Source organism: Marmota marmota, unplaced genomic scaffold (assembly GCF_001458135.2).
Source record: "Marmota marmota marmota unplaced genomic scaffold, marMar, whole genome shotgun sequence".
Lineage (NCBI taxonomy): Eukaryota > Metazoa > Chordata > Mammalia > Rodentia > Sciuridae > Marmota > Marmota marmota.
The window spans coordinates 47,063,285-47,082,754 of record NW_025999900.1 but is presented as its reverse complement, the minus strand read 5'-3'; the positions used below and the strand labels follow the sequence as shown (position 1 = coordinate 47,082,754).

At 33.8% G+C, this 19,470-nt stretch overlaps 1 protein-coding gene across 1 annotated transcript in view; it reads left to right on the top strand.

The window, feature by feature from the left end:
* Cep128 (centrosomal protein 128) overlaps nt 1-16,524 on the top strand; it is a 385,475-nt gene extending 368,951 nt beyond the window's left edge. Inside the window, exons 26-27 of the mRNA XM_048799524.1 lie at nt 6,380-6,488; nt 15,423-16,524. Of these exons, the coding sequence (XP_048655481.1) occupies nt 6,380-6,488; nt 15,423-15,550 (237 nt within the window). The 3' untranslated portion in view covers nt 15,551-16,524. The remainder of the gene's footprint in view (nt 1-6,379; nt 6,489-15,422) is intronic.
* Nucleotides 16,525-19,470: the final 2,946 nt, after the last annotated feature.

Here is a 19,470-nt window from a genome sequence, read left to right as displayed (position 1 = left end):
GTTCCGGGAGCCGGAACTCGGCCGCCCCGCGCTCGGTGTTCGCTCCGATAAGCTCAGGTTCTAAGAAGCACCCAGGCACTGAACCCTAGCAATCTGTCTGCAAGCCGCAGGCGAACTGCAGCCTGAAATTACCTGTTCTATGGCTGAATGAGCTGCGGTCAGTTGAAAACAGGTATGGTGACGTCAGCTTTCCAACATGGTGGCTGCTGGCCTCCTCTGTGGTCTGACTGGTGTGGAGAACCGAGATGGACCGCTTCCTTCCCCCATCTCGAACCCAGAATTCAGCCCTGAGTACGGTGCTTGCACGGCTGGCAGAAACTGCAGCGCTGTATCCCTGCGTCGCTATCTCATGATTCTATATTTAGAAAACCAAAAAAAGTCCAGCAGAAAACTCCTAGAACTAATAAATGAATTCAGCAAAGTAGCAGGATATAAAATGAACACCCATAAATTAAATATGTCCCTATACATCAATGATGAATCCACTGAAAGCGAAGTTAGGGAAACTACCCCATTCACAACAGCCTCAAATAAATAAATAAAATACTTGGGAATCAATCTAACCAAAGAGGCAAAAGACCTCTACAATGAAAACTATAGAACACTAAGGAAAAAAAAAATTGAAGAAGATCTTAGAAGACGGAAAGATCTCCCATGCTCTTGGATAGGCAGAATTAACATTGTCAAAATGGCCACACTCCTGTAGCGCAAGAAGTAAAATCAAGAATCAGAAAATGTGATGAAATCAAACTAAAAAACTTCTTCACAGGAAAGGAAACAACCAAGAATGTGAAGAGAGAGCCTACAGAATGGGAGAAAATCTTTATCATATGTACCTCAGATGTTTAGAGCAGCTCAATTCACAATAGCTAAACTATGGAACCAACCTAGGTGCCCTTCAACAGATGAATGGATAAAGAAAATGTGGTGTATACATGCACAATAGAATATTATTCATCCTTAAAGATGAATGAAATTATGGCATTTGCTGGTAAATAGATGGAGCTGGAGAATATCATGCTAAGTGAAATAAGCCAATCCCAAAGACCCAGTGCCCTAATGTTTTCTCTGATATGCAGATGCTAATTCACAGTAAGGCTTATGGAGGCGGGAGGCATCTAGGGAAGAATAGACATAATTTGAACTAGACAGAGGGGGGAAGGGAGAGGTATGGATACGAAGGGTAGTAGAATGAATCTGACATTATTACCCTATGTGCATATATGATTTATATCATGTTCAACCAGAAGAATGAGAAATTATACTCCATTTATTTCTGATGTAGGCATTCTATTGTCATGTATAACTAATTAGAACAAATAAAAAGAAAAACATAACAAAAAAGAAATGATCATATGTGATGGAAAGATGGGAAGATGAAGGTAATCAAAGCCTCACCCTCATGGAGATTAAAATCTAACTTAGCGAGCATGCAGAATGAGTTACTAAGGGCAGATTTTAAGGCAACCATCTGCAAGGTTGAACTTTCAAGTAGGAATAAAGTTTGCTGAGAAATAGGTTAAACTTGCTTGAGCATTGATGGAATATTGGGACTTCATAGTGAGCATAAATGGAGAGATGGTACATTGTTTGATGAGAGACAAATTCAAGAAAATATTTCTGCCACTGATTCAGAAATGCCTATGTGTTTTTTCTTTCTCTCCAGGGAAAGATTGGATAAATTAAAATTCATCAATTAAATGTATCATTTATCTTATAAACTTTGAACATATAGTATTCCTGAGAGAAAAATATTTGGTGGGCATCCATAAATATTAATCATTAGATATCAGTTTAGCAAAGAAATATAGTCAGGTTGGAACAGATTTTAAGAAATTACAATGTGGGTTATGAAAGAGAAGTGGAAGAAGCCCAGTGAAAATATTAGAAAATGCAAGTTTCTTCATCCAATGGAAGTTTTTCAGAGAATCCTGGCTAACTAGCTTGTTGAGACTTAAGATAGCAATAAAAATAGGTCCTTGTACTAAGGATATAAGAATTGGTAAAAGCAAAAGCTGAGTTTATTGAAATTGCAAAGACTCTTTCTTTTTAATAAATATTTCTTTTTTGTATTTAAGAATTTGATTCAACAACAGGCAAGAGTTAAAAAGGATATAATCACCTTCTAAAATTTACTTCTATAGAAATTCCACAGATTAAATAGCAATATAGGATTGGAGGAGATGAAAGTATTTTTTTCATATTCTAGAATACTGATTATGCAAAGAGATTATGAAATATATTTCTTTCAATGTTAATTTCTCTGGTTCTATTTCAAGGTAATATGGGGGATTCTGACAGTTCTTCGAAGATATAAAATGTTAGTACTGTAAGTTATATTAAAATTGAACCTCCTCATTTTCTATGTGTGAAAAAAAATAAATGTGAGTAATTGGATGATAAATAAATCAAACATTGTAAAAGAAAGGATAACAGCTTTAAGTGTATATTCACCTATTAACAAAGTATCAAAATATTTGAAGCAAAAATGGGTAGAGCCGAAAAGAAAAATAGACTAATCTGTAATTGTATTTGTAAATTTTGATATTCTTCTTTTAATCATTAACAAAATCATAAGAATAAAAATCAGTCCTGATATAGAAGTCTTAAACAACCAACAACACCTAATATTTTATATCAAACAACAACACCTAACTAATATTTATAGAGTAGTATCTCCACACACAATCGCTAATTGCACATATTTTTCAAGTACATATTGAACATTCTCCAAGACACGATATATTCTGAGTGATAAAAATTCAGTAAATTTAAGAAGATTGAAATGATATGTTGTTTTCCTACACGGGAATGAAACCAGAAATTGAAAGATATCTAAGGTATTCCCAAATATTTAGAAATTAAAGAGCTTATTTTTAAATTATCCAAGGATAGGTGAAGAAAGAAAAGCAAAGGAAATATAAATATTTAACTATATAAAAATAAAAACACAACTTATGAAAATCTATGGGGAACAACTAATAAGTGATCAGAGGAAAATTGGTAGCATCACATATGTATACTACAAAAGAAGAACGATCTGAAGTCACCAATCTAAACTTCCATCATAAAAAATTAGAAAACAAAGAGCAAATAACACACAAAGTATGTAACAATAAGGAAGGAATAAAAACAGAAATCAATGAAATAAAAAGCAAATAAATAAAAAAATAAATTAAACCAAAGCTGGTTTCCTTGAGAAAAATTTATAAAATTTAAAAAAAAAAACCACAAAAAACAACTAAATAGACTGAATAGAAAGAATACACAAATGGCTGAGTTTAGGAATGAAAAAGGTACATTAATAGAAATCCTTATGACCTTAAAAGTATAAACAGGTAATATTATGATTCACTTTATGTATGACAATTTAAACAAAATGAAATGAATATGAATAAACAGCCTTAAAATGTATTATTCAGAAATCCTAGTTCTAGTAATCTATATTAAATATATAAAATTTGAACATAGCTTTTTTTACCAAGATGTTTACCAAATGGTTACTTACAGTAGGAAAAAAAAGCTGGAATCAACCTTAAGTTTATGACAGTAAATTTATAAAATATACTATGATGTAACTGTGATGATGACAATTGAAAATTTCCCATATAGTGTTATTTGCAAAAAGTAGGAGGGGCTGGGAATAGCATGTAAGGCACATGTGTTAAGTGAGAGAAAGAGACAAAGAGCAGGAAACAAAATACTCAACAAATGGTTTATAAAATGGTTTATAAATAGATATTTATAAACCAAAACTGGAAAATTATACTCTTAAATTGGGTTAATAAGCTAATTTGATGGATTATTTTTTTTCTTCTAAATGTTTTATTGTATTTTCCAAATTGGCTAAGGAATGAAATATGTCAGTGCCTTATTTTAGCCTTGTATTCCCAGAAGCTGGTTTTATCATTAAATATATATTATTTTTGTAAAATGGAAAAGATATAACCTGTGTTTTGATGCCAGTTGATTTTGTTTTAAATTTTAGAATCAAGCCATTGAGGAAAAATGAATATTATTTAATTATCTTCATTATTCCTCCAGTAGACACATTTGAGGTCATCATACAGGAGCTTCTCCATGAAAATGCCCAATCTGTAGTCTACCCTTTCTCATCTTTCCAGTTCCAGTGTCAGTGGGCAAAATGTGTATTTGCTTTATCTTGCTTTCTCTTGTCTTTCTTTTCTCTTATCATGCCATAGTTATCAAAGCATCTTTTAGTGGGAAACCATATCATTACACTTTTTGTGTGTGTGTGCTTACAGACTAAACCATGATTTAGTGGCGTTCTCTAGCATTAGTGGAGACCATCACCTTCCTTTCCATTTATGCATTTTCCAACTCCAGCTAGGCGTTTAGTATCCACATCTGAACTACCACAATTACTAGCTTGTCTGACTCTAATTTCCCCTGGTTGTTGGAGTATTTAAAGGTGGTTATTGGAGTATACTTGAGACACAATTTCTTTCCCAGAAATCCTACAGTGAGCAGCACCTATTTCTAATGAAATCCCCATAATGTGTTAGCACTAAAAAAAAAAAAAAAAATCACGTGGTTGAAAACCTCAGGATCTGCATCTTATGTAGAACTAAATTCCTTAATACATAAAGGCTAAAAGGCTAAGATCTTCAACCATCTGAGGATTATATACATGCCTTTTTTGCTCAAAATAAATTGCCCTTTTACAAATATGTACAAACTTCTTTTTGCCTTTCTTGGTGACAAAAAATTAAGAAGTTGGTAGCTGGTGCAGAGAATGACACCTAATTCATCAAGCTACCTGAGGCCTTACTAGGTGGGGACCATGTTTTGAGGAATCTTTTAGAGCCACCTTTTGCTATGTAATCATTAGCAAAATTCTTGATCTCTTCCACTCTCCAGACTCACAGTTATCCCCAGTTACAGCCTTTTAATTGGTATTCCCACCTCAACACTTGCCCACTCCAATATGTTCCACACATAGGTCAAAGTAATCTTTGAAAATGTAACTCAAAGCTATTATCCTACTTTTTAAAACTCTTGATTGCCTTCTGATTGTATTTAAGAAAAAAAGTCCCAAATCTTAAACATGGCCTTTACCCACGTCTGGACCTACTATGACCACCTTCCTCTGCAGAGGCTCAGTATTCCTAATCCATGAGGTCTTCCATGTGTTCTTCAAACACACCAACTCTTTTTCACTTCAGTACTCACATGGTCTGTGACATCATTCCCTGCTTCCCTACTTCCCTTTTAGTTTTCCCATCCCTACCCATAAGCTTCCCCTTAGGTGACTCACTGATTTCATACCCAGCATTGAAATACTGCCTTCAGTATCAATTTCCAGAAGGATCTCTTTGGATCTCAAGTCTAAATGGCATATTCCTATTATTTCTTGCTCTTATAGCAATTATCACAATTTTTAATAATATATTTTGTGTAGTTTGTTATACCTTTCTCCCCTGCCAGCCTTAAGGTTTCCTGATCATATACCCCAATGTCTTGTTTGTTCTTTGTTCAGTACATAATATGTATCCAATAAATTATTATTAAATGAATGAATAAAAGAAAGAAAAAAGAATAATAAATAATTAGAAAAAAAATTCATGAGAAAACTGCTATTATTTTACTCTTTATTAATGTATATTAAATCACCCACTTTAATCTGCTTAATTAGTAAACTTATTTAAAGTTGTAATCATCTTTTTCAGCTAAGATTTGGGTAGAAGGACACATTCGTACAACACATGAAAAGAGAGACCTTTTGTGTGGTCATTTTTGTTTGTCTTAAACTTTTGCTGAATGTGTAAGAAGATTAATCATAATGGAAGGCAGGCCAGCTAAATGTATTTAAAAATATCAAATTATTTTTATTGACTCAGTGTTTCCACCTAAGAATTTGTCATAAGGAATAGACCTAAATATGGGAAAGGTTATATATTTAAAGATATTTCTCACAGTGTTATTTATAGGAGTAAGACACTGGAAACCACCTAAATGCCAAGTAAAATAATGGCTGAGCAAAACTTGTTACATCCACCAGATAGCATATGAGTAATCACTGAGCTGAAGGTTAGGATAATATAATGACTCCCAAAATGTTTATAGAGTAAATGTAAATAACACAATTTTATAACCGTGTTTATAAATCCTATTCATAGAGGTAACAAAAAAAAGACTGGAAAGAAATATGTCATGCTGCCATAGCAATGAGTGATTTCTTTTTTTAGTATATTTTCTTTAATATATATTTTATTTTTTTCAAAGATTATAATTGTATTAAACTATTCACATGTAATATAGTTTGCATATTGAGATTCTGTCTCAGTTTCAGTACATTTGAGCCTTGGTCCTTACATTTTGTAATAACTGAACCAAAATGTCCTGCTTTCTTTCTTAGGATGACAGAAGCTTTGTCGAAGATTCCCATGCTCATGGATTAGTTCACTCATCTTCTTGGCAGGATTACAATCGCTTTCTGTCTAGTCCACGATTTTCACACTTGAGCCGTAAGTAATAAAGTCCTGTACCAGTTCTTAAATTGGATTTAAGAAAATGCAACTCATGAGAAAATTAAACTTCAGGACTAGTACATGATCATAATATTCATGTGCTAAGTTTGAGAAAATTTTATCATGAATCATACAAATAATCACCCCAAGTACCTTTATAATATTCCCCAATTTGCTTTAAAAATATATATATAGAAAGAGAATATATATAAAAATATATATAGAATATATATATAAATATATATATTTATATAATCTCTTTTTTAGATCTTACACTTCTCAGAAAAGTCAAATCACCCCAGGTAAAATGTTAATTAAGCAAAATTTTTTGTTTGGATATTGTTAATAACTATAAATTGAGTAAAAGAACTTATTTTTATATAAGTTCAAATTTTATAAATTTGAATTTTATAAAATTCAAATCATCAAAAGGAAGATTTTTTGCATATAACTCATCAGAAATATGTGATCTTGTACAAAGAGTTAGACTATGTATGAAAGCCATTACCCACTAGAATTCACTCGGTGAATACTCAGTGAATGCCAATAAACTGTCCTCAGCAGCCTAATCAAGGTATGAGTCCCATGGTTCAGAATACTGTCTTCCACCTTCAATGCCTCCTCTCCTTCTCTTTCTATGCCTGTTCTTCAGCTTTCAGCTTATGTGAAATGTCCTTAAAGAAGGCATTAGAGTTTAGTTTTGAAAGTGATTTCTATTATAAGACCACCATGTGTTACAATTTTCCTTTAAAATATTCCTCAGAATAATAATTATAAAGCCCCTTGATGTTTGAGTGACTTTTGTTTACTGTTTGTTTCCTCCACCAAAGAGTGAACTCATTGAAGATAGGAGAGTACCTATTTTGTTCACCACTGTTTAGCACTCTACATTGTACTTGGCACACAGTTTTTACCAATTAATATTCAGTAACATTAGATGAACATGCGTTTAAGTCCACTATTATCTAAACTATTGGAATTTCAATATTATTTAATGGATTCTTATTTACATAATAATGTACTTGTTTAGTTTACCATGGGTCTGAAATGTTGTGCATTGAATTTGATAATTCTGTCATTTAAAATAGCTGGATAGTTACAAAATAATGTACCAAAATAAGTCACAAGAAATAGGTCAAATCCAAAGGTGATAACTCTCATTTTTGCTGATTAATATTCATGGATTCATTAAATAAATATTTATCAGTTTCTGGTAAATGGTTTTGTCATCATTATATCATGATTATTTTATTCCAAAAGCTAAGCATTTTTCTTTCCTGTTCTAATCATTTTACCAAGTGATTTCATATCCACATAAACTCACTGCTATTCTAATCTGGCAGCACTTTTCAATATGGATTGTATCTCCAGTTAGAAATGGCACCTCAGAATCTGATAGGCAAGAATTTGTATCTCTCATGTTAAGCCATGGAAAACTTCCCAGATCTATTTAATATAATGAAACATGGAAGAGGAGAGTAAGAAGTAATGACAGTTGAACATCAGAAAATTTCATCAATTATGACATTTGAGAGCTTGTAGATAAAAACAGCACCATGACAGAACATGGAGGTCATTTTTCTCCTGATGTTTCATTTTGGTATTGTGACTTTGATAAGGCCCTAAAAAGGCACCTAGATGGAAGTGGTTAGAAGACATTAAGTAGAAAGCATCAAGATTTGTGGAATTTTAGGCAAAGAAAGAAAATATATTCAACTGTCTAAACATTTTATGGCCAGCTTTGGTAATTTTTCAAATTAAGATATATTTCTCACAGGTATCCATAAGTCTCTATATAAATCTACTGGCTCATTTATTGATTGGGTTATTTGGTTTTTTGGTGTTAAGGTTTTTGAGTGCTTTATATATCCTAGAGATTCGTGCTCTATCTGATGTGCTTATAGTAAAGATTTGCTCCCATTCTGTAGGCTCTCTATTCACCTCACTGACTGTTTCTTTTGCTGAGAAGAAGCTTTTTAGTTTGAATCCATCCCATTTATTGATTCTTGGTTTTAATTCTTGTGCTATAGGAGTCTTACTAAGGAAGTGGGGCCTAATTCGACATGATAGAGATCTGGGCCTACTTTTTCTTCCATTAGGCACAAGGTATCTGGTTTAATTCCTAAGTCCTTGATCCACTTTGAGTTGAGTTTTGTGCATGGTGAGAAATTAGAGTTTTAATTTCATTTTGTTACATGTGGATTTACAGTTTTCCTAGCACCATTTCTTGAAGAGGCTATCTTTTCTCCAACATATGTTTTTGGTGCCTTTGTCTAATATGTAATTATGTGGGTTTTTCTCTGTGTCCTCTATTCTGAACCATTAGTCTATAGGTCTATTTTGGTGCCAATATCATGCTGCTTTTGTTACTGTTGCTCTGTAGTATAGTTTAAGGTCTGGAATATTAATGTCACAAACTTCACTCTTCTTGGTAAGGATTGCTTTGGCCATTCTGGGTCTCTTATTTTTCCAGATGAATTTCATGATTGCTTTTTCTATTTTTATGAGGAATGTCATTGGAATTTTGATTGGAATTGCATTTAATCCATATGGTGTTTTTGGTAGTACGGTCATTTTGACAATATTAATTCTGCCTATCCAAGAACAAGGTAGATCTCTCCTTCTTCTAAGGATTTTTTAAATTTCTTTCTTTAACATTCTGTAGTGTTCATTGTAGAGGTCTTTCACCTCTTTCGTTGATTCCCAAGTATTTTATTTTATTTTTTTAAGGATATTGTAAATGGGGTGGTTTTCCTAGTTTCTCTTTCTGAGGATTTTTCACTGATGTACAGAAATGCCTTTGATTTATGGGTATTGATTTTATATCCTGCTACTTTGCTGAATTCATTTATTAGTTTTAGAAGATTTCTTATGGAGTCTTTTGGGTCTTCTAGGTATAGAATCATATCGTCAGCAAATAATGATAATTTGAGTTCTTCTTTTCCTATCTATATCCCTTTAATTTCTTTCATCTGTCTAATTGCTCTGGCTAGAGTTTCAAGGACTATAGGAACTGAACAGACACTTCTCAGAAGAGGATATACAATCAATCAACATATATTTGAAAAAATGTTCAACATCTCTATCAATTAGAGAAATGGAAATCAAACTACTCTTAAGATTTAATCTCACTTCAGTTAGAATGACAGCTAAGATTTAATCTCACTCCAGTCAGAATGACAGCTATCAAGAATATAAACAACCATAAGTGTTGGCAAGGATGTGGGAAAAAAATGCATACTGATACATTGCTGGTGGTACTGCAAACTGGTGCAGCCAATCTGGAAAGCAGTATCAGATTCCTTGGAAAACTTGGAATAGAACCACCATTTGACCCAGTAATCCCACTCCTCGGTTCATACCCAAACAACTTAAAAACAGCATAATACAGGGACACAGCCACATCAATGTTTATAGCAGCACAATTCACAATAGCTAAATTGTGGAACCAACCTAGATGCCCTTCAGTACATGAATGGATAGGGCAACTTTGGTATATATACACAATGAAATATTACTCAGCATTTAAGGAGAATAAAATCATGGCATTTGCAGGTAAATGGATGGAGTTGGAGAATACAATGCTAAGTGAAGCAAGCCAATCCCAAAAAACCAAAGGCCAAATGTTACCTTGATATGAGGATGTAGACTCATAATGACAATGAATGGGGAGCATGAGAGGAATGGAGGAACTTTGATAGGACAAAAAGGGCAGGGGGGGAGGGGAGGGGGCATGAGGGTAGGAAAGATGGTGGAATGAGTTTGACATCATAAATCTAAGTACATGTATGAAGACACAAATGGTGTGAAAATACTTTGTGTACAACCAGAGACTTGAAAAATAGTGCTCTATATGTGTAATGTGAAATGAATTGCATTCTGCTGTCATATATAACAAATTAGAACAAATAAATAATTTAATAAAAACAAAATCTCAAAAAGAAATAAAACTAAGAAAAGGGAAAACTATCATGGAGAACATAATTTGAATGAGAAAATATTTATTGCACTGTAAAATTTGACTGAAAAAATTAAAAAGTTAAGACTCATTTAATGAATCATTTAATTATGTTATTGACTAATTCTGTCTTCTGTCTCACTCTTCTTTTGTTGACAAGTTTGTTTTAGGATTTATCTTCTAAGCCTCTTACCATACTTTAAAAAATACTCTTCAAAATTGAGTCACAGCCACCTTATTATTAATTATTATTAACTAATTAAATTAATTTATTTCTAGAAATCAGATTCATTCTTATTTACTTTTCTGATGAACCTTGAATTTTTTTGTTTTTAATAATGTAACTGTTGGGAAATTAGGATCACCTTGAATATTTCTATTTTTGTAACACAAACAAATTTAGCTTAATCATAGAAATTGTCCTATAACTTTTCTTTAATCTTCTGTAAACCTCCTACATTAAAAAGAAATGTCAAGGGCTATGGTTGGTTATAGCTCAGTAGTAGAGCACTTGTCTAGTACATGTGAGTCACTGGGTTCAATCCTCAGCATCACATAAAAGTAAATAAACAAAAGTATTATGTCTATAACTAAAAAGTAAAAACAATAAGAAAGAAATGCAAAACCAACAAAGAGAAAAATGGAATCTATAGCTAAAGATAATACAAAGGAGGTACCCTTGAAGAGATCAGAGAAAATATTAGATCCATTAAAAATAAAAGCAATTATATTATGAAAAAGGAACATATAGGAAAGAGGTCTCAGAATTTTTAAATGATTGCCATGAAGACCAAATAACAAAACAACAAAAAAAAAAGAAAAACTTGGAAATGTGGAAAATAAAAATCAAGAAAACCACAAAGAAAGTTAAAGGAAAAAAAAAACATAGGACAGTAGAAAATTTTTTAAAAAGCCATTTCAAGAGGGACAGTCCATGATCAATGGAAGTCCAGTATGAGAGAACAAAGGAAACAGCAGAAGGCTAGGAGTGGCCAGGGTAAAGGGCTCCTCCAACAAGTAGCTGCTGCACAAATGTCATCCTGAGGTTGACGCCTATGCTTCTTGCATCCCATGCCTTTCTCTTTCTTGTTTCACCCCTTTCTTTTGTGGGAGCACATCAAAGAAGGGGAGGTGAATGTTTTCAGTCTTCATATTTCTGAAAATAGATTTCTTCTCTTTATACTCGGTTAATACTAGCTGGCTATGAAATTCTAGTTGAAAATTATTTTCCTTCTGAGGACTTTGAACAGTTATCTTCCAAAATTCAGTGATGGTGTTGAAAAACCACATGTATTTGACTCCCATTCTTTCCAAATGATCTTCTCTAGCCCTCCTGTAGCCTCTCACTCCCTTCCCACTCCTGGGAACTTGTAGGAACTGTTCTCTTCAACCTTAATGAGTTTGCGATGCTGTGCCTCTGTGTGGTCTTGTTTTATTCCTTCTTCTAGATACTTGTTGGCGGGGCCCTTTAATCTGGACACTCATGTTCTTAAATTCTCCCATATTAAGGGGAAAAAGGAGAGATTATATTGAGAAAATCTTTAGGAAATAAACAAATTGTCTGGTATAGTTGAGCACTTAGAAAAAAGATAAACTACAAAAAGACACAAAGATCTAATTGAGATATTAGAAACAATTAAGATAGTCACAGAAAAGAGGAAATAAAAAATAAAATTAAAACATGAGTCAGTTAATAAGTATAGGGAGAAAATGAATAAGAAACATTGTCACAGAATGCCTTAGTCTTGTGTGAGCTGTATTTATTTACATATTCATAAAAATATAAACACTCAGTATTGACATAACTAAAAGTTTAGATGTAGCTATATTGGGAGGATGGGAATGAAGAGAAGTAGGTGGGTGTGGATAATGTCTAAAAATGATAATTCAGAAAATAGCAATAAAGACTTATTTGTACAAAAATGAAGCAAATGCAGAAAATAAATCTAAAAGAGTTGGCTGAGGTTGACTCTGAGGAGAGAGACTGTAAGATTAGCAGGGGTTGGGAGAGACTTCTGTTTTCTGTGTAACCCTTTGGTACTGTTAGATGTGTATATATACACTTTGGCTAAAAACAAGTCTTATAAAGATAAATGATACTAAGAAAACCTGGGTTTTATGCCTGAACAGCAAATGGAATAAGAAGTCTGGCTTTGGACCAGCCATTTGGACCTATGCAGACCTCTGGCGAGTAGGCACTGACAGTCCTTAGGCAGATGTTCTTGGTGCATAGAACAGGCACCTCCTTCCTTATGTTAGAACTGTGCTGTACCAGGCCCTTTTGTCTATGCTCTGGACTCAGAGGCATTCATTCTGCTGACATAGGTGCCCTGTCAAACTGTGACCAAACTAAAGCATAGAATCACTGACCATGGAAAAAACAAAGGAAATGGGAAAATACTGCATAATTTGTGGTCTCTGAAATGATCCAGCATTAATGAAAGTTTGTTTTAAGAAGTAATTTATGTCAGCTTTGTGTAGTTCAGGTCAATTCATGAAAAGGTAGATTCCTTCTGCCAGGAAGAAGGAAAGAAATGTATAAATTGTAAGTTTATATTACCATTGGAAATAAGAACACAGAAATCCATTATTTAAAGCCATGATCACTACCAAATTTATCCTGGCTGGCTAGAAGTTATGGCCATGAGTCAGGACACACTTTTAGAAGACTTGAATTCCATTACCTTTCGCCTGTGGACAGTGGGGGCTTAGTGAGAGAGGCTCATAATGTCAGCTTTTGAAACTGTCATTTTTATTTTTTATAAGTAGTGACTGACCACTAGTCTCCATGTATAGCTCCTTTTAAACTAAGGGAACACAACTCCAGGACAGGGCCTTTACTCTCAGGGATGGAACCAGTCTAAACTTGAACAAGATCTCTGTAGCAATCTGATGACCTCTAGAAATCTCCAGTCCTTTGAGACTAAGAAGTTTAATCTCTTTGGAATTAGTGTCTCCAAACCAAATTTTAAAATACATGTAAATTGCAAATTTTCTGTAAGTCTAAAAATATTTTTAAAACTAATATTTATTAAAATAAATAAGTAAACCCAAAAAGAAAGATCTGTGATTTTTCATAAGGCAAAAATGTTATCTAAGAGTTACTGATGTTACAAGTGGATCATACATTTTATTTTAACTTGATATTTTTTGAAAAGCAAATCAGTGAAAGTTGCTTTAAACAAAAATTTTACTTCCTTACCTCAGTTTATATTGCCATAAAAAGAAAAGTTAGCATTCTCAATTTGTGTTTTGAGGCGCCATTAATGGGAGTTTAAGTTTCTGGTCAAAGAACAATTTATCCACAGCAAGAAAAAAAAAATTATCCACTGCATAGGTCCAATGGCTATTTTCATTTCATTTTATAGTTCAAGGTCTACCTGGCTAACCATGAGTATATAATTCTTAAGTAATTTGCTCTCAAATTGACATTTATGTGGTAAATGCCAATGATTTATGGCAATAAAAATGGAGGTACTGCCATGTATGTATATGTCAAAATAGTTCTACTGTCATGTATATCTAAAAAGATCAAATTTTTTAAAAGATGGAGGTACTGATAAGGTAAGGAAATCTATGTTTCAGATAGTTTTCACTGACAAGTTAAGTGCCAGATATTTTTAAATAATTGAATTATGATTATTGTGATTTGACAGGGTACTTTCTCTAGGTTCCCTCTAGAAGCAACTAAAAAATTAGCCATAGACTCCTCTTAAAAATCCCTTAAGTATATTCACTTGATCAACCAATATATATTGAGCCTTGTACACAAGGCTCTGTGTTTGCTTCTGGAGGAGATAATAATGAACAAGACAGACAAGGTCACCTCATCTCATGGTGAAACAGGTAGTCAACTAATAAGCAAATAATTTAAAATGGTGGTCGGTGCTGTAAAGGTAAAATGATGGAAGGTCCCTGGAACAGGACCACTACTTTTGATGGATGATCAGGGGGTGCCTCTCTGAGGAAGCTGCATTTGAGCTAAAACCTGAATGTCAAGAAGAACGAGCTAAGTTGATATTGGGTGGGAAAAGTCATTCTGATACGAGGAGTGGAAAGTTGAAAGACCCAGAGAGGAAAGGAATATGGTCTGCTAGAGAGATGGAGCAACCAGAGAGACTGAGAGGATGCAGCCCTAGTGAGATGTTTGAGTTTTTCAAGTTCACTGGAAGGTAAGAGGCAAGGGTGAAGAGGTTATGCAGGAGAATGGCATGACCTTGTTTACTTTTGGAAAAGAAAATTCTGATTGGGGTATGGAGAAAGGAGAGTAAAGAAGCAGGATTAAAAGAGGGAGAGAGAAAAACGGTGGCCTATGCTGAGATAATAATAATGGAGATGGGATAAAGCAGGACTTAGGTGAATTTGAGAGGTAGTACAAAATATCAGAATTTACTCTTAAATTGGATAGATAGATTAAGCAGAATAAAGGAAGAGAGGAACCAGCCTTTGAGAATTGGGTGGATGGGTGTATAGTTTTCTAAAGTGCAGGAAAGTAAGGGATGAACAGGCATTGAAAATAGAAATCAGGAGGAAAGATTTCAAATCAAAGCATTCAGAACTCAAAAGAGCAGTAAGAGGTAGCAGAAAAACAGTAAACCTAGATTCCAGATCTCCTAAGACAGAGCAGATAACAAAGAGGATTCTATGAAATAGGAAGCCCTTACAATTTTTCTCTTGAATTCAGTGTGTGTGTGTGTGTGTGTGTGTGTATAAAGTCATTGTATTCTAACAGAGCACACATCTCCCACTCTCAGATACTCACAAATGAAAAACTGAAGTTTTTAAATCATGCAGATATGTGTTTTTGAAACATAATAACTGATTGTGTTAAAGGTCTATTATAGAATACAAAGTTTAATTACAGAAAACTAGATTGAATATCATGATTAATTAAGTACCTTCTAAAATCAACTTTTTAGCCCTGGTTTTATATTCACACTGGTTTGTTTTTCTCTTTCCTTTAACCTTGCCAGCATTTACCAGAAGGACCGTCGCTCCAGATTCAGCTTCAGTGAAGGAAGATGCCGCAAGTTTACCAATGAATGGAACAAGTTCACAGTCCAAGAAGGAGGACTATGAGAATAAAAAAGGCAAAATGTAATTAGTAACTCCTTGGAGTGGTTTACAAATAATCACAGATCTATCCTTCTGTCATTTGGCCCAGGTCGTCTAACAGACAGACCTGTGGCTTTGGCTCTTTGGTATTACCAGATATGGACTAAAATGATAACACAGATAGTCTTTGTGAATGATATCACTTTAATCAATTCAAATAATAGTAAATATTCCCAATGTGCAGCTAACTTACTGGCAACTTACACCAGCAGAAAAAGTGATATTTTTCTCTTCACATTTTCCTTTTTAACATGCGGTCAGTCACAATTTCCTCACCAAAATTTGGATTTATAATTGATACCTTTCAAAAATAACTGGCTACAAAAGAGGAAAATACATTTATTTTGAGGCAACAGTTGCCAGCACTTTAGATTCAGGGAGCATTTATACACAATTGATTTTTTTCTTAATGCTTTCTCCCTAATAAATTATCATGTGTTATAACATGTCATGGAGATAAGCATATATAATATTGGACAGTCCACTTTATAAAAGCTCAGGATTGTTATATCCATCATCTTAAAAGTCTACTACTACATATAATAGCAATGTAGAGTTTATAAATGATATCTGAATTCTAGAGCACTATAAAGAGTTCATAGCACAATTTATTTATTTGTCTTTTGTGGCCAAATATTCCACTGTGATCACTCCAGTCATATCCTGGACCATCTTTTGTTTTTACTATGATCAGAATCTCAACACCAAATTTCTGTGCCCATGAGGTTCATTCTGCAAGAGTTTTCATATAATTTGGTACTGTCTTATCTGCTTTTCACGTCCGCTTTTCTCAACATTGATGTGTTTACAAGAACTTATCCCCTTTACAAACTGATCTACCAGGAGAAAGATTTATATTTAAATGCTAAATACTGATAAATATCTAGGAACTGAATCCTAGTGGCTCATGGTGGAAAGATTCTGTACAGAGACAAGGACAATAAAGCAATTCCTTTGTAATGTGTGTTACATTTTTTTGTTTGTTAAAATATATTTGCTTACTAGACTTCTCACATTTCATAAAGCTTGTATTTCCACTCAGCATGTTTTCCTAACTTTCCATAACTGAGGGTGCAGAAATTAGCACTCCCTTTCCCTGAACAGAAATGCAATTCTTATTATAGAAATGAAGATGTTGTATATCCAAAAATTAAATAACACAAACTTCATAGTCTCTGAGACTACAACATAAATTTATCATTTAATTGTTCTAAAACCCTCTTATTGAGTTCCTAATACATGCTAGTCATGCTAGAAGAAATACCAAAGCAGGTGTATGCATTCAGAAGCATGCTTGATATTATGAATTACATGTGTTTAGGCCAGCTGAAAAAAAAAATCAGACAACATGAAACAAGTTTGATTTTGTTTTATCTAACCTCAGAACTTAACAGGGTTGTTAATGTACATTTTGAGGTTTTTAACTCCAGTAGTTCTTTGAAAATCAGGTCACAGTCCTAGTATTCTATGTAACCTGTATCAGTCTAGGGTAATCTTTAGGGTATTGAGAAATTATCACAATTTCTCAACTGATGTTTTATGACTCCATAATAGTCTATTTCTTGGGCCTAAATGACTCATAGTGAAGAAAATAAGGAATAAAATTAACAAATTTTGTATGAATTTCAAGGATAAAGGTTAAACAGCTTTTCCCTCTATGTATTAGTAGGGGGACTTCATGCCGCCCATTTGGTTAAAAGCAGCGAAAGGAATTGATCTGAACCATAATAGCGCACCTGTGGTCACTGAAGGGGAAAAACAAAGGCCCAGTTAGTTAGACCTGAAGTTTAAGGGAACTCAGATTATTTACGTGGAAAATCCTTGAAAACATATTAGCTGGTGATTTTATAACAGAATAGAGAAGATTCTTGTCTTTAAAACCCTTTTAAATCTGAAAAGCAAATAAAGCCATTATATCATGTTATTGAATGCCCCTGTGCTGCAGCTGGATGAATGAAGGTGTCTGATTTACAATGTGGATCACACAAGAACTTCAAAGGCAAAGTCAACTTTTTGTGAGCAACGATTTTGTCAAAATTCCTTGGCCCTGTTTACATGGAATTAAATCCAAGAACCTGTCTCCTCTGAGGATTTTTCCTATCTCTTGCAGTTACCGTAAGCTTGAGTTGGAAATCAAAAGGAATGCTAAGGAAACACTAAGAGCTCGATTTGTACATTTCAAAGCCAGCAACTGTTTTTCCTTTACTCACCCTTTGGCAGCGTAGCCTCAATTACGTGTGATATCGGCCCCATTTGAGTTGTAGCTGGTCAGCCATATTGCTTGTAGCACTGGGGCATTGGAAGGGATAAACCTTATTCTGCAATGATCCTGGTCCAAGACTTAATTTGAAGATTGACCTTTTTGGTTTAATAATTTTGATTCTTCTGGCCGTCTTTCTCCCTAAACACACTAAACTTCCACTGAAGTTGCTGAAGGCCACAGAGGGGAAGAAACACAGCTGGGAGAAATCTGGCTTGATGTTTTTCCCATTGGCTAAGGTCATTATTATTTCCTTGACTAGTGTCTGACTTAAAGGTTGAAAACCAGTTGGTTATATAACATTTTATGCACTCAGTTTCCCAGAACCACCAACAAGGAGATAAAAATCTGTAGCTTGATAAAATGGTGTGCATGTAGCATTTAGATTTAAAGGTTACATGTATAAAAAGCATGTCTATTTACCTAAGAGAACAATTAAGTCTGTTTTTCTTTCATTTTTCTCATCACAACTATGGTAAATGCATTTTTTATTTTGAATCTTGGATTCAGTGGTATGCAGAATATATTTAGAGTCACAGTGATTGTTGTAGTTCCTTTATTTAATCTATATTGAATTTTTTAGATGAAAAATAACAGTATTTTAAATGGGACCAAATTCTCATATATAGCAACATGGCATGTTTATTTAGCAAGCTCTTTTTTTTTAAGAAGGAATAAATATCTCAAATTGTTTTGCTCAGGATTTATGCTTATTATAAACACAGCTTCATGTCACACGGTAGCATGTGAATGATCATTGAGTAAGTTATTCCTTTTCAAAGATTCTTATGCCCCCTCCCCAAACTGTTCCAGTATTTTCTCTCAATTTTAAACAAACAAAAAGGAAAATTCGGGATTTTCATGGCCTTCAAATGAGGAAGCAGTTCTCACGAAAGCATCTGGTTTTCTTGGATCCAAACTTAACCATTAACCTTAAGCTGGAAAGCAACTTGGAGAGTTTGTATATAAAGGCATTTCATGCACCAAAGTATGATATAAAAATAGTTACATCTTTCAACTTAAATTCTCAAATGTTTAGCAATAGGAACCTATCAACTTATCTCTATTTGAGAAAAGAAATCTAAAACATGAAAGCTTTCATTTAGTTTCATATCTGTACAAAATATAGCACATGTAATTTAAGGCTAGGAAAAATACTTAGACAATGAGAAGCAAAACTTTGGATTCCAAGTCCCAAATACATTTCAAAGAAGTTGCCCTTGCTCTTGATTAGTAGATTAGTAACAAAGTAAACCAATCTGCTCAGCTCTGGTGAAACCAGCCCAACCCTCACATCCTCACCTAATCTGCCCCATCTTCCCTTCTGTTCTGTCTACACGTGTCCACGTCCTACCTAAATCCAATTCTGACACAAGTCACTCTTAGTACTCTACCAAAGCAGCCTCTACCATTGCCCTCTGAAGTCTAGTAACTGTCCACTCCACACTGAAGGGACAGAATATCTGAGGCTAATAGCATCTGCATTTCCTTAAAGAAATTACCGATTTTTATGTCCCATATCTTTGGCTACTCTTGTGTTTGAAACCCTAGGAATACATCTGTGGCAAGATATCTTTCCTTCCTTAGCACAGCTTGAATCTGACTTCCTTGCAAAGTCCTTTGAAAATTATGAACACAAATCTTCC